The 14,463-nt window shown below is 41.6% G+C and overlaps 1 protein-coding gene across 6 annotated transcripts in view; it reads right to left on the bottom strand.

Annotated features, from left to right (window-relative positions):
- LOC127865162 (uncharacterized) overlaps positions 1 to 14,463 on the bottom strand; it is a 120,717-nt gene that overhangs the window by 41,894 nt on the left and 64,360 nt on the right. For all 6 annotated transcript variants that reach the window (XR_008042511.1, XM_052405078.1, XM_052405077.1 and 3 more), the window contains 2 exons: positions 12,382 to 12,531; positions 11,928 to 12,117 (listed from right to left, as the gene is read on the bottom strand). Coding sequence is in view for 5 of the 6 variants with exons in the window: in XM_052405078.1 (XP_052261038.1) it covers positions 11,928 to 12,117; positions 12,382 to 12,531 (340 nt within the window). In the remaining variant the exon portion in view is untranslated. The remainder of the gene's footprint in view (positions 1 to 11,927; positions 12,118 to 12,381; positions 12,532 to 14,463) is intronic.

Here is a 14,463-nt window from a genome sequence, read left to right as displayed (position 1 = left end):
CACCCATTTTGTAAAAAAAATCCCCTCCAGAAGTAACAAACAAAAAAAAAAATTTTTTTTTTTTTTTAGAAAGAACTGTCTCATAATCATGATAAATATATCTCAAATTTATTTCATAAACAACTAACAAAGTATATAACTATAGTTTATATTATTTTGATTTATTATAAAGAGTTATATTCAGTTGGTTTTCCCAAATCAGTGGACTTTCCGCATTAATTGCATTTTTCTCCCAAAATGGCCAGGAAAAGGCCTGCTGTATCTATATTGTGTCAATATTTGTTGATAAAATCATTCCAAATACATGTAGGTCCATTTTATTGATAAAAAAATGCTCAAATTTGCCATTTTATTGATTTAAAAGATCCTGATTAGACTCAAAATGGCTAAGAAAACTGGGACTGTGCATGAAGGCTGAATGTCTGAAACTAATTTTGAAAAAATCATTGATTTTTATTTCATTTAAAGAAAAAGGACAAAGACATTCAGCTGTGAATATTATTTTCATACAAAAATGTGTATTAATACAATAAATATCATTACATATAAACAAGTGAATTTTTAATTTTCCCCTTTTCCTAAAAAACGACTCATTTTTTCCCCTTTGGACGGGCCCCGCCACCATTCCCCTATAAGTGAAAAAAAACACTGTCGAGTCGTTGATTCGTCATAACTACTAAATATAAACGGTTCTCAGTGCTCTCTAATCGCGTCACGTGATTCACGCATGTTCAATGTGAATTCCCCAATCCCACAATTCAATTTGTATATGCACTTGCGTTAAATGGCGGACGACATTCATCGTCAATATTGGCCATAATTTGGTTTTGAAAAAAAGAAATCGTAATAATACTGGATTATCGGGTAATGGATATGGAACATGCAATGATCTATCAATATAACATGTTTTTACATTGTACAGTATACTAAAAATGTGAAAAATCTTAAAATTGTCTATTCTTTCTAGACCTCATTTTAACTTTTTATGCTCTGAGAATAGCAGTTTTTGTGTCCCTAAAATGTCTAGAATTCGTTTGCGGTCGGGGGGGCTTTGCCCCCTGACCCCCCAACCAGGGCCTTGCCACCGGCCGAATCGGTTACTATTCCAAAAAAATCCTTTGTTTACAATCATAATGACAACCCTGCAGATATATCATAAGGCCCACTTTGCTCACTTTCACACTACAAGCCCATATCAGGAGCTACACTGTTTAGATATATCATAAGGCCACCTTTGCCCTCTTTAAGCGCATATCTGGAGCTACTCTGTTCAGATATATCATAAGGCCCACTTTGCCCACTTTCACACTACAAGCCCATATCTGGAGCTACACTGTTCAGATATATCATAAGGCCCACTTTGCCCACTTTCACACAACAAGCCCATATCTGGAGCTACACTGTCCTTATATATCATAAAGACATAAGGCCCACTTTGCCCACTTTCACACAACAAGCCCATAACTGGAGCGACTCTGTTCAGATATATCATAAGGCCCACTTTGCCCACTTTAAGCCCATATCTGGAGCTACTCTGTTCAGATATATCATAAGGCAGACTTTGCCCACTTTCACACTTCAAGCCCATATCTGGAGCTACACTGTTCAGATATATCATAAGGCCCACTTTCACACAACAAGCCCATATCTGGAGCTACACTGTTCAGATATATCATAAGGCCCACTTTGCCCACTTTCACACACCAAGCCCATATCTGGAGCTACTCTGTTCAGATATATCATAAAGCAGACTTTGCCCACTTTCACACTCCCAGCCCATATCAGCAGCTACCCTGTTCAGATATATCATAAAGCCCACTTTCACACTACAAGCCCATATCTGGAGCTACTCTGTTCAGATATATCATAAGGCCCACTTTGCCCACTTTCACACAACACGCCCATATCCAGAGCTACACTGTTCAGATATATCACAAGGCCCACTTTCTCACTACAAGCCCATATCTGGATCTACTCTGTTCAGATATATTATAAGGCCCACTTTGCCCACTTTCACACTACAACCCCATATTCGGAGCTACTCCGTTCAGATATATCATAAGGCAAACTTTGCCCACTTTCACACTACAACCCCATATCAGGAGCTACACTGTTCAGATATTATAAGGCCCACTTTGCTCACTTTCACACTACAAGCCCATATCAGGAGCTACACTGTTTAGATATATCATAAGGCCCACTTTGCCCACTTTAAGCGCATATCTGGAGCTACTCTGTTCAGATATATCATAAGGCCCACTTTGCCCACTTTCACACTACAAGCCCATATCTGGAGCTACACTGTTCAGATATATCATAAGGCCCACTTTGCCCACTTTCACACAAGCCCATATCTGGAGCTACACTGTCCTGATATATCATAAAGACATAAGGCCCACTTTGCCCACTTTCACACAACAATCCCTTAACAGGAGCGACTCTGTTCAGATATATCATAAGGCCCACTTTGCCCACTTTAAGCCCATATCTGGAGCTACTCTGTTCAGATATATCATAAGGCAGACTTTGCCCACTTTCACACTTCAAGCCCATATCTGAGCTACACTGTTCAGATATATCATAAGGCCCACTTTCACACAACAAGCCCATATCTGGAGCTACACTGTTCAGATATATCATAAGGCCCACTTTGCCCACTTTCACACAACAAGCCCATATCTGGAGCTACACTGTTCAGATATATCATAAGGCCCACTTTGCCCACTTTCACACTACAAGCCCATATCTGGAGCTACTCTGTTCAGATATATCATAAGGCCCACTTTGCGCACCTTCACACTAAAAGCCCATATCTGGAGCTACACTGTTCTGATATATCATAAAGACATAAGGCCCACTTTCACACAACAAGCCCATAACTGGAGCGACTTTGTTCAGATATATCATAAGGCCCACTTTGCCCACTTTCACACAACAAGCCCATATCTGGAGCTACTCTGTTCAGATATAAGGCAGACTTTGCCCACTTTCACACTTCAAGCCCATATCTGGAGCTACTCTGTTCAGATATATCCTAAGGTCCACTTTGCCCACTTTCACACTTCAAGCCCATATCTGGAGCTACACTGTTCAGATATATCATAAGGCTCACTTTGCTCACTTTCACACATCAAGTCCATATTTGGAGCTACACTGTTCAGATATATCATAAGGCTCACTTTGCCCACTTTCACACTACAAGCCCATATCTGGAGCTACACTGATCAGATATATCATAAGGCTCACTTTGCTCACTTTCACACTACAAGCCCATATCTGGAGCTACACGTTTCAGATATATCATAAGGCTCACTTTGCTCACTTTCACACAACAAGCCCATATCTGGAGCTACACTGTTCTGATATTTCATAAAGATGTAAGGCCCACTTTGCCCACTTTCACACTTCAAGCCCATATTAGGAGCTACTCTGTTCAGATATATCATAAGGCTCATTTTGCCCACTTTCACACAACAAGCCAATATCTGGAGCTACACTGTTCAGATATATCATAAGGCTCACTTTGCTCACTTTCACACTACAAGCCCATATCTGGAGCTACGCTGTTCAGATATATCATAAAGCAGACTTTGCCCACTTTCACACTACAAGCCCATATCTGGAGCTACACTGTTCAGATATATCATAAGGCTCACTTTGCTCACTTTCACACTACAAGCCAGGTTTTTTTTTCCACTTTTTGGGAAGATAGCCCATGGCTTTGGAATTGGGAATTTTATCGGCATTTTCATGAAATTGGGAAAATAAATTCATTAGCCTTTTTTTCCACATGAAAAGTCCACTGATTAGGGAAATACTAAATTTGATATAACTCTTTATAATCATTCAAATTAAAAGAACAAAATCTTATAATACTTTGTTAGATGAAATTGAATTGAAATTGAGATAAAATACGCATAAGACTTCTTTCTAAAAAAAAAAAAAAAAAAAAAAAAAAAATTTTTTTTTTTTTTTTTTTTGGAAATTGGGAATTTTTTGCCACATTTTGGGAAAAAAGTATACTTTTTGGGATTGGGAACATAGCCGAATTTCGGCTATAAAATCGGGCCATAAAAACCCTGCAAGCCCATATCTGGAGCTACACTGTTCAGATATATCATTAGGCTCACTTTGCTCACTTTCACACTACAAGCCCATATCTGGAGCTACATTGTTCAGATATATCATTAGGCCCACTTTGCTCACTTTCACACTACAAGCACATATCTGGAGCTACACTGTTCAGATATATCATAAAGCTCACTTTGCTCACTTTCACACAACAAGCCCATATCTGGAGCTACTCTGTTCAGATAAATCATATGGCCCACTTCCACACTACAAGCCCATATCAGGAGCTTCTCTGTTCAGATATATCATAAGGCCCACTTTCACACTACAAACCCATATCTGGAGCTACTCTGTTCAGATATATCATAAGTCCAAATTTCACACTAAAAACCCATATCTGGAGCTACTCTCTTCAGATATATTATAAGGCCCACTTTGCCCACTTTCACACTACAAGCCCATATCTGGAGCTATTCTGTTCAGATAAATCATAAGGCCCACTTTCACACTACAAGCCCATATCTGGAGCTACTCTGTTCAGATATATCAAAAGGCCCACTTTGCCCACTTTCACACAACAAGCCCATATCTGGAGCTACACTGTTCAGATATATCATAAGGCCCACTTTGCCCACTTTCACACAACAAGCCCATATCTGGAGCTACTCTGTTCAGATATATCACAAGGCCCACTTTGCCCACTTTCACACAACAAGCCCATATCTGGAGCTTTACTGTTCAGATATATCATAAGGCCCACTTTGCCCACTTTCACACTACATGTACTAGCCCATATTAGGAGCTACTCTGTTCAGATATATCATAAGGCCCACTTTGCCCACTTTCACACTACAAGCCAATATCTAGAGCTACTCTGTTCAGATATATCATAAGGCCCACTTTGCCCACTTTCACACAACAAGCCCATATCTGGAGCTACACTCTTCAGATATATCATAAGGCCTACTTTAACACTACAAGCCCATATCTAGAGCTACTCTGTTCAGATATATCATAAGGCCCACTTTCAAACTACAAGCCCATATCTAGAGCTACTCTGTTCAGATATATCATAAGGCCCACTTTCAAACTACAAGCCCATATCTGGAGCTACTTTGTTCTGAGATGTCCTCAGAACCAATTACACAAAACACTGCTCATTTAGAGGATGATATAGATTGAAAAAGTATGGAGCTGCAGCATGTTTGTATCTCAAATTGCAACTTCATCTTGGTAAAACAAAAAGTATTAATACCTTTTGAAAATTGATATCTTTTATGGAAAAAAGACTATACTAAGAACCATTAATTAAAAGATTCTTGAATTAAGCATAGCAGCAACCGGAACCTTTTGTGAGCCTTCTCCTTTAACTAACTGTTATACTGATTTCTTCTTCAAGACACTTTGTTAAGATACATAATATAGCTTTTACACAATAAATAATTTCTAATAAGCCTATAAACCACAAATGTCACATTGGCCATCACATATTTTAGGAACAGCTTTTATTTTCCATGACAATGGTTGAAGCTGTGGCAGGGATATTACAGATAGGAGTAGGGCAAGAAAAAGCTCCACCCTGAGCCTTTCTTAAGGTACAAAATATACAACTGTTAATAACATAATCATCAGTACATTACTGTTATAATGAATCTTACTGCTTTAATATTGTTATCCCATGCAACAGTTACAAACTATGCACATTTAAACTCGCAGAAATGATCTTAAAAAAGTAAGACACTTCAAAAAACAAATTTTTCAAGTAAAATTCAGTTTAATTACTAAATACTTACCTGCTATCTAATAGCTATTACCTCCGAAGGTGGGTTATTTATCCGGAAATTTTAGAGGCCACCACCTAATGTCCGCGATTTAGACTAGGATGGAACATAGTGTAACGTAGCCTAGCTAAACCAGAAACAGTGTCACCATAATCATTCTTCTTCCAATATACCGTATATGTCCTTATTGACATGCACTGCGCGTGTTTTTTCAAGACTCCTGCCCGTTTAATTCGAACCACTTTTACCAATTCCTCACATTTGAACAGTGTAACATTTTCATGACCTGCCCCTCACAACATTGTTTAATCCAATTGTATGGCATAGTCTGCTGCAGACCCGCTACATCGCGATGTCCAATTAAACGCAAATCTGCCGTGGATCCCATGTTATTTTTCATTGACTTAAATATTTCCCCATTAAGATACGCTCACCATTAAACCCAGTTACACCTGGTATTTTGCTCTTTCAATGCGTCTAGTTAATAAGTATTTATAGTGAGACAAGCAATATACCCGCATGCTCAATACCATAAAGTTGGCGTCATCTGCGTAAAGCGCAGGTGCCACCCATGACAACGTCCTTTCACTGCTGCCTAGCACCAGAGTAACACGCAGTCCTCGAGGCATATACATCGACAAAATATTTAATCAATAATGAATATACATCGACAAAATATTTAATCAATAATGAACAATGTAAATGGTTATTGCTTAACTCGTTATTATTATTATTATTGTTGGTTTGTAACCTACATAGTATACTAGCACTGTAGCATACGGTGTCACTGTGTTGCAAACAAAATGGCCGCAAAAAACGATGTTTTCAGATGTTATGTACCACTCTTTTAATGGATTACGGACTACATAAATCTTATCTTATGGTTCTGATAAATTCCGATGAACCCCAGATAAGACTGCCTGCGCGTCTATTAGGGCATGACCGTCAATAAGGACATATACGGTATACAAAAATATTAGTCGAAGAGCGGGGTGGGAGATAGGACTCACTGATAGCAGGTAAGTATTTAGTAATTAAAATGAATTATACGGTACTTGAAAAATTTGTTTTAATGTCATAAATACATTACCTGCTATCTAATACCTGAATTTTCAGCTGCAGCGGGAAGGTTCGCGTATAGCTACCCATCAGAGCAGAATCCATAACCAGGGTTATCAGCTAAAGATAGCAGGACCCATATTCAGGATTATCAGCTAATCTTTGTTAGTATGGTATTGACTTTGACTTCACAGAAGCGTAAGTATATCTATGTCATAGAAGACACTACCGGTTGTGCAACCACAAGGGGGCCCAACAAATACAAGTTGTCTTGTTGGCACTCCAGAGAACGAAGATAAAAGGAGGAGAAGGTGGTCGGATTCCTCAAAAAAGCAGCTTGCAGCACGTCAGAGAATGGGGTGTTATTAATATATACACCCATGAAGCGGACAGAGCTTGTAATTCATGCAGTCCAATCGTAAAAAGGGATGAATCCCTAGATGAGAGAGAATAGTAAGCCTTTCTTATTGTCGAGGCTACCTGACGAGAAATAGAAGCCACAGACACATCGCGCCCCCCTTTTAGGCATGCAGTTTCCTGCGAGAACCTCAAATAGACTTAACTCTACTGAGGTAGAACTTCAAAGCCCTGACTGGGCATAGGAGCCTATCTTCACCTTCATGTCCGCAAGTTATAGAAAGACTTGGGACCTTAAAGGATTTAGAAGCCATAGAGGGGAGTTTATTTTTTATCAAGGAATCCTGGCTGACACAACAAAGTGAAGGAGTCATCAGAGGAATCAAAATGGCGATGGCCATCTTCGACAGAAAGAGCATGAATTCACTTCTCCGTTTGGCTGATGCCATAGTAAGAAGGAAAACGATCTTCCAGGTTAGGAATTGTAAAGAAGCCTGATCAAGGGGTTCATAGGGAGCCTTACTAAGCGACCAAAGAACGCAGGCCAAATCCCATTTAGGGGTAAGGGAACGAGAAACGGGGCGTTTAAGTTCCATGGCTCGGATCAGTTCCAAAATGGCTGGGTCAGCACAAATTTGTGATGACTTACGAAAAGCCAAGGTATGCAAAAGCATAGATCTGTATCCTTTGATGGAGCTAAGAGAAAGTTTCTTATCATCAAAGAGATAGATGAAAAAATCTGCTATGAGTCTACGAGAGGGATTGAGGGGATCAATTTTCTCTCGAATACACCAGTCACAGAAGAGCTTCCAGCGAGCATCATAGACTGTTCTGGTGGACTTTCTCCTTGCAGAGGCAACGAGGGTTGAAGCCCTGACAGAAAAACGTTTCTTCTGCAGGGATTGATGGATAACTGCCCGACGTGTTAGTGGAACATATCTGGATCCGTATGAAGACTGCCTCTCTGAGATAGGAGATCTGACCTGTGAGGAGGTTTCCTTGGACAGTCACACAGAAGACTGAGAAGGTCTTGAACCAGGATCCAACAGGAAAGTTTGAGGCAGGGAAGAGAGGATGAGGTCTCTCTGGATACTTAGCATCTTGGACATTGAAGACGCAGCAGTATGTGATAACAAGAGCTGTCAGAGGACAGCGCGCTCGACTATTCGAGTGCTTGACAGTATAATGTTAGCCATCATGGGGAAATTGTCCATATTCAATAATTTACTAGACGATCTTTCAAAAAAAAAGAAGGAAACACAAAAAAAAACTTTGTTTGGGGTGGGGGGGTAGGGGGGGTTGCGAGGGGGGTATAATGTGGGATGTGGTCATTTATTAGATGATCTTTCAGGGATTTTGGGTTGGGGTGTGAGGTATTGTTTGGGTGGAATTCATTGTGGTATTCAGGTAAGTGTTGTTTTGGGGTTTGGGTCATGATGGTAAACAAGTATGGAAAATATGAAAGCAATATGTCAAGGGAGACAGGAAATATTTGGGGTAGTACGCATACTTTAACATAGATTTATCAATAATATGCATATTCTAAGTATAAAAGGGGCAATATATTCTGTCAAAATGCTTGATACAGTTGTCTGCTCTTGTTTATAGGTTGGGGCCATGATGGTTAACAAGTATGGAAAATATGAAAGCAAAATGTCAAGGGACACAGGAAATATATGGGGTAGTACGCAAACTTTAACATAAATTTATCAATAATATGCATATTCTAAGTATAAAAGGGGCAATAATTCTGTCAAAATGCTTGATACAGTTGTCTGCTCTTGTTTATAGGTTGGGTGCATGATGGTTAACAAGTATGCAAAATATGAAAGCAATATGTCAAGGGACACAGGAAATATTTGGGGTAGTACGCAAACTTTAACATTTGCACGCTAACGCCAACACTTACGCTAACGCCAACGCCAACGTCGACACCGGGGTGAGTAGGATAGCTTCACTATATATTTTTCATACTTAATAGTCGAGCTAAAAACTGCGTCGTCCGCAAAAGATGAATTAATAAGGTATGGAGTTCCTCTCCAACTAATTCCGACAGCCCCCAAGCCATATCCAATGCTGTGGCCGCCATAAGGTCTAGGTGGTTAGCCAGACCTATGGATCGGCGCTCTCTCAGTTCCCAATTCTCCAACATTGAGTAAGGAACTGAGATAAGGTAAGAAGCAACTGGCATAGTAAGCGAAAGCTTGCTAATGTCAGGATCCAGACCCGGCAGTTTGGAAAGGTCCAAACTGGTAGTCGGACCAGGTACCGGGGACTTGTAGCTTTTACCATCTTCAAGTGGTTAAGGCTCAGTCAGGTCCTTAGGGGCTTTCCATGGCAATGAAGTAGGCTTATATATGGGTTCTAGTGACTGGAAAACAGACAATGCAGTCTAGCCAATTGGAAGGCAGAGGTCAACGCGAGACGTCGCCTTGCGAATCTTGCCGGGCTCACGTTTGCAGGCCAACTGTTCCGTAACGATGACCGCAGAGCCTGTAGCCGACAGGGAAGGGTCTCGAACATAGGTTCATAAACCTGATTAATAGAGGCCAAATACTAAGGTTCGGCCTCAACGTTAGACTCCGAGCCCGCTTCAGACAGTGGTCTGCATGAAGTCGGCGGAGGCAGAAGTAGGAATATCAGATGGAGGTATTTCATAAGCCTCTAGTATCAGTGAGTCATTTTCTGGCACCAAAATGGAAATAGCTGGGGCGGAAGGACGACCAGAAACCAAGTCAGCAGACTGACTTTGGAAACCGGCGGTCGCCAGTAGAGTATCAGTATTGAAAGGCACAAAGCTGCTGAATCCATAATGTATTTGGATTTGATGGGGTAGCAGTCGAGGGTATACAACTAGGCAACATAGAAGATACCCGTGGGCTGAAAAGGTAGCCGTAGTGGTGAGGTAAACCCCTGACCCTGGAGCCTGAGAGTTAAACAAACTTGTGTTCATAGACAAATTAGGCCCAGTGGCTGTAGAAGCGGCTGAAACGTGTGTGGAGGCCACCCTTATCCCTGCGATGCCGAGACACTGTCGGCGATGTTGGGAATGAGGTCTCCTGGAGTAGCGTCTCCCCGAGCGTTGACGTGATTGCTTTCGAGAGGATCGACGCCATGAACTGCTCAGATAAGGAGAGCATGCCCGATGTCCACAAGTGATGAGGGCTTGTCAAAGCAGACGATGAGTCCTGCAATGACGAGTCAAAGGAGGAGCAATGGCCAGAGACATCTGACGATAAATGTCTATGTCTGTGGCTAGGGGTAGGAAGCGACTGCGCCTACGGTTGTGAAGTGCAGACGTCGTGTCCACCTCTAGCCAGATGTTGTAATCCGGTGAAACAGAGCGTGACACCCGTGCAGCGCCTCCCTCCCTCAAGGAAGGGGTTGCATGATCAGTGATATATGGCCAGGCAAACCGGAATGATTGGTGATCGGACCGGTCAAAAGCTGACCGGTGACCGGACCGATGATAGACTGACCAGTGACCGGAACAGTCAAAGGCTGATTGGTGACCGGACCGGTCATAGAATGACCGGTGATGACCGGACCGGTCTTCAAATGACCTGTCACTGGACCGGTCAATGACCGGTGCCCAGTGCCCGAATTGGTAAGGAATGACCGGTATCCGGACCGGTCTTGGAATGACCGGTAACCGGGCCGGTCAATGACTGGTGCCCGGTGCCCAGACCAGTCACATCACCAGGCAAAGACCGAACAATGGCCTGAGCCAGGTGGTCGAGGACGCGTGGGGAAAAGTCACTGCAAGCCAAACTTCCCCTACTCTGACAGGACATCAAAGAGCCACGGGAACAGGATTCTCTATTCTCACACTTGCGGCCCTTGAACGTCCTAATGTTCGTAGCCTTAGGCCAGGTCCCATCTGACCATTCTTTGCAGAACAGGGATCTGCTATCCTGCGTGCAGCCGGTACATGAGAGGCAAGAATCGTGAGAATTCCACTTTGCCTTTACATGACCACAATAACTGCGTTTTGGGGGCATAATTCTAAAACAAAAGAAACAAGGAAATAACACGGATAATAAGTTGTTAGACAAATAAGAAAACTTCTCTAAACAAAAACCCAGCATGAACACAGCTAACAAATTGATTTTTCAGAAAAACCAAAATGCTTCAAAATGGCGGTGTTTCCGGTTTAGCTAGGCAAAGTTACACTATGTTCCATCCCAGTCTAAATCGCGGACATTAGGTGGCGGCTCCAGAAATTTCTGGATAAATAACCCACCTTCGGAGGTGGTAGCTATTATAGCAGTAAATGTATTTATGGCATTAAAACTGCTTTGAGTTTTAGGCCTTTTTACTGAGCGATCACAGTTAACAATAGTGACCAAACAATACCCCCTCATGCCAAAATGGTGTGATATATAGCATGATGGTATGATATATAGCATGATGTACAAGGATATTTAAGTTAAAAAAGGAACTTAACTTTGTTTTAATTTTTAAGGAAGAATTCAGAAAATTGCACATCCCCAAATTTGTTAACCTTTAAAAGTTACAAGTTTGAGCCTATGGACAGAGGGACAGTTAGAAAGCCATGGGGATCCCAGTGACCACCATTTTCCTTCATTACAACGGGGATAAACAGAATTTCAGCAGATGAGACAAAGAAGTGTGCCACATTAAGCACCCCATGTTTACCTGGCACAAGGCACTCCCAGCACCTGGGCCACACATTTCTGGGTGTAGTCAATCCACTGAGACGAGGCATACACCTTCATACCATCCTCTGTTGGCACGGCGATGCTGATCTGTGTCTCAAGGGAGAAGTGGGCCTGCGTTCCACAGTGAATCTCACCCGATATCATGTGCGCTGATTTCGCTATGGCCCCTGGGATAGGATTTGTGTGACAGTAATGATTATGAAGTATATGCATGTAAACTAGTGCTTGAGTAAACTGTTAAATTACCAAAGCTAAACCATTGGTTTTCATTCAAGTGAGAGTATTATAATTTTCTTTATAGAATAACAATAAAATAAGAAAAACGCTATATATTGTATGTTGTCTTCAATTTTCAATACTTAAGGATTGGCTAAGAAATGTAATAAAACACATTATTAATATTTATTATCATCTCTAAGAACTAGCACTACCCTCTGCATCTCCCATCACAATATCGTCTGCCTGTTTTGGGAACACCATGCCCTGTTTGATTGCCTCCTCAATAGTGAGTACAGGAGGCCTGACATCGCTGTATGAGGCAGTGACGGCCCTGGCAGCTGAGTACGCAGTCTCCTCATTGTCTGTGGATGAAATCAGTGTGATACACCAGTGTGTGCTCATTCTTGGAATTTGTACCCATGTCGTCCCTTACATTCATCTTGTAAATATGGACCCAGACAAACATGTATTTAACATCTTTTGGCAAATAAGTCATTTGAGGCTTAAAAGTGCCAGTGTCTTCAAAAGAAATGTTGACAAAAGAATCCCCATCCATAATGGCTGCAAACCATGGGTTCTGAAGCCAATATGTTACCACTGGGTCATGTGATGCTTATTGACATCCTGGCCAATGTTCATGACTTTTTACTTTTTTCTATCATAAAAATTGGCCAGTTATCAATCAAAAAGAAAACCTCTCTTAAATCACTTAGCATATTTATCAAAAGTGCAAAAACCACAATTAAAAAATACAGATTGCGGTGTCACATAAGTCTTTTCTCACAGACACACCTGCAATTACCAATGCTATAGCCTGTCCAGCATACATGACACACCTGCAATCATCAGTGCTATAGCCTGTCCAGCATACGTGACACACCTGCAATCACCAGCGCTATAGCCTGTCCTGCATAAATGACACACCTGCAATCACCAACGCTATAGCCTGTCCAGCATACATTACACCTGCAATAACAAACGCTATAGCCTGTCCAGCGTACATTACACACCTGCAATTACAAATGCTATAGCCTGTCGAGCATACATTACACACCTGCAATTACAAATGCTATAGCCTGTCCAGCATACATTAAACACCTGCAATTACAAATGCTATAGCCTGTCCAGCATACATTACACACCTGCAATTAACAACGCTATAGCCTGTCCAGCATACATGACAAACCTGAAATTACAAACGCTATAGCCTGTCCAGCATACATTACACACCTGAAATAACCAACGCTATAGCCTGTCCAGCATTCATGACACACCTAAGATTCCCAACCATATAGCCTGTCCAGCATACATGACACACCTGAAATTACTAACTCTATAGCCTATCCAGCATACATGACACACCTGAAATTACCAACGCTATAGCCTGTCCAGCATACATGACACACCTGAGATTACCGAAGCTATAGCCTGTCCAGCATACATGACACACCTGCAATCACCATAGCTATAGCCTGTCCAGCATACATGACACACCTGAAATTACCAACGCTATAGCCTGTCCAGCATTCATGACACACCTGCAATCATCAGCGCTATAGCCTGTCCTGCATAAATGACACACCTGCAATCATCAAAGCTATAGCCTGTCCAGCATACATGACACACCTGCAATCACCAGCGCTATAGCCTGTCCAGCATACATGACACACCTGCAATCACCAGTGCTGTAGCCTGTCCTGCATAGATGATACATCTGCAATCACCAGTGCTATAGCCTGTCCAGCAAACATGATACACCTGCAATCACCAGCGCTGTAGCCTGTCCCACATACATGACACATCTGCAATCATCAGTGCTATAGCCTGTCCCGCATACATGACACACCTGCAATCACCAGTGCTATAGCCTGTCCCGCATACATGACACACCTGCAATCACCAGTGCTATAGCCTGTCCGGCATACATGACACACCTGCACTACGTTGGGGCTAAAGAAACAAGAGGGCCATGATGGCCCTGTATCGCTCCACTGTTTTTTTATGCGAAAAAAACGTGCAATGCGCATGGGTTGAAATGTACTCAAGCATGTGACTTTCTCTTTATATCCCTCGTCCCACTGGGCACTTAAAGTTGGAAGGGTGAGCATTTTTATATATGGAAAAAGTTACTACCCTGTTAACTAAACAGACTAAAAAGCCTGGGAATTGTTGCACAGGTCTTTTGCTTATAACGTAGGTACATTTATCTCTCCAAAAGATATTGTTGTTCTTTCTATTTCACATATTTTTAGATGCTGAAGATCAAATCTACGCATTTGATTTGAAACAGATTC

This window comes from Dreissena polymorpha, chromosome 1 (assembly GCF_020536995.1).
Source record: "Dreissena polymorpha isolate Duluth1 chromosome 1, UMN_Dpol_1.0, whole genome shotgun sequence".
In the NCBI taxonomy this organism is placed as follows: domain Eukaryota; kingdom Metazoa; phylum Mollusca; class Bivalvia; order Myida; family Dreissenidae; genus Dreissena; species Dreissena polymorpha.
Note: the sequence above shows the minus strand (reverse complement) of the source record. Positions and strands in the feature narration are given on the sequence as shown.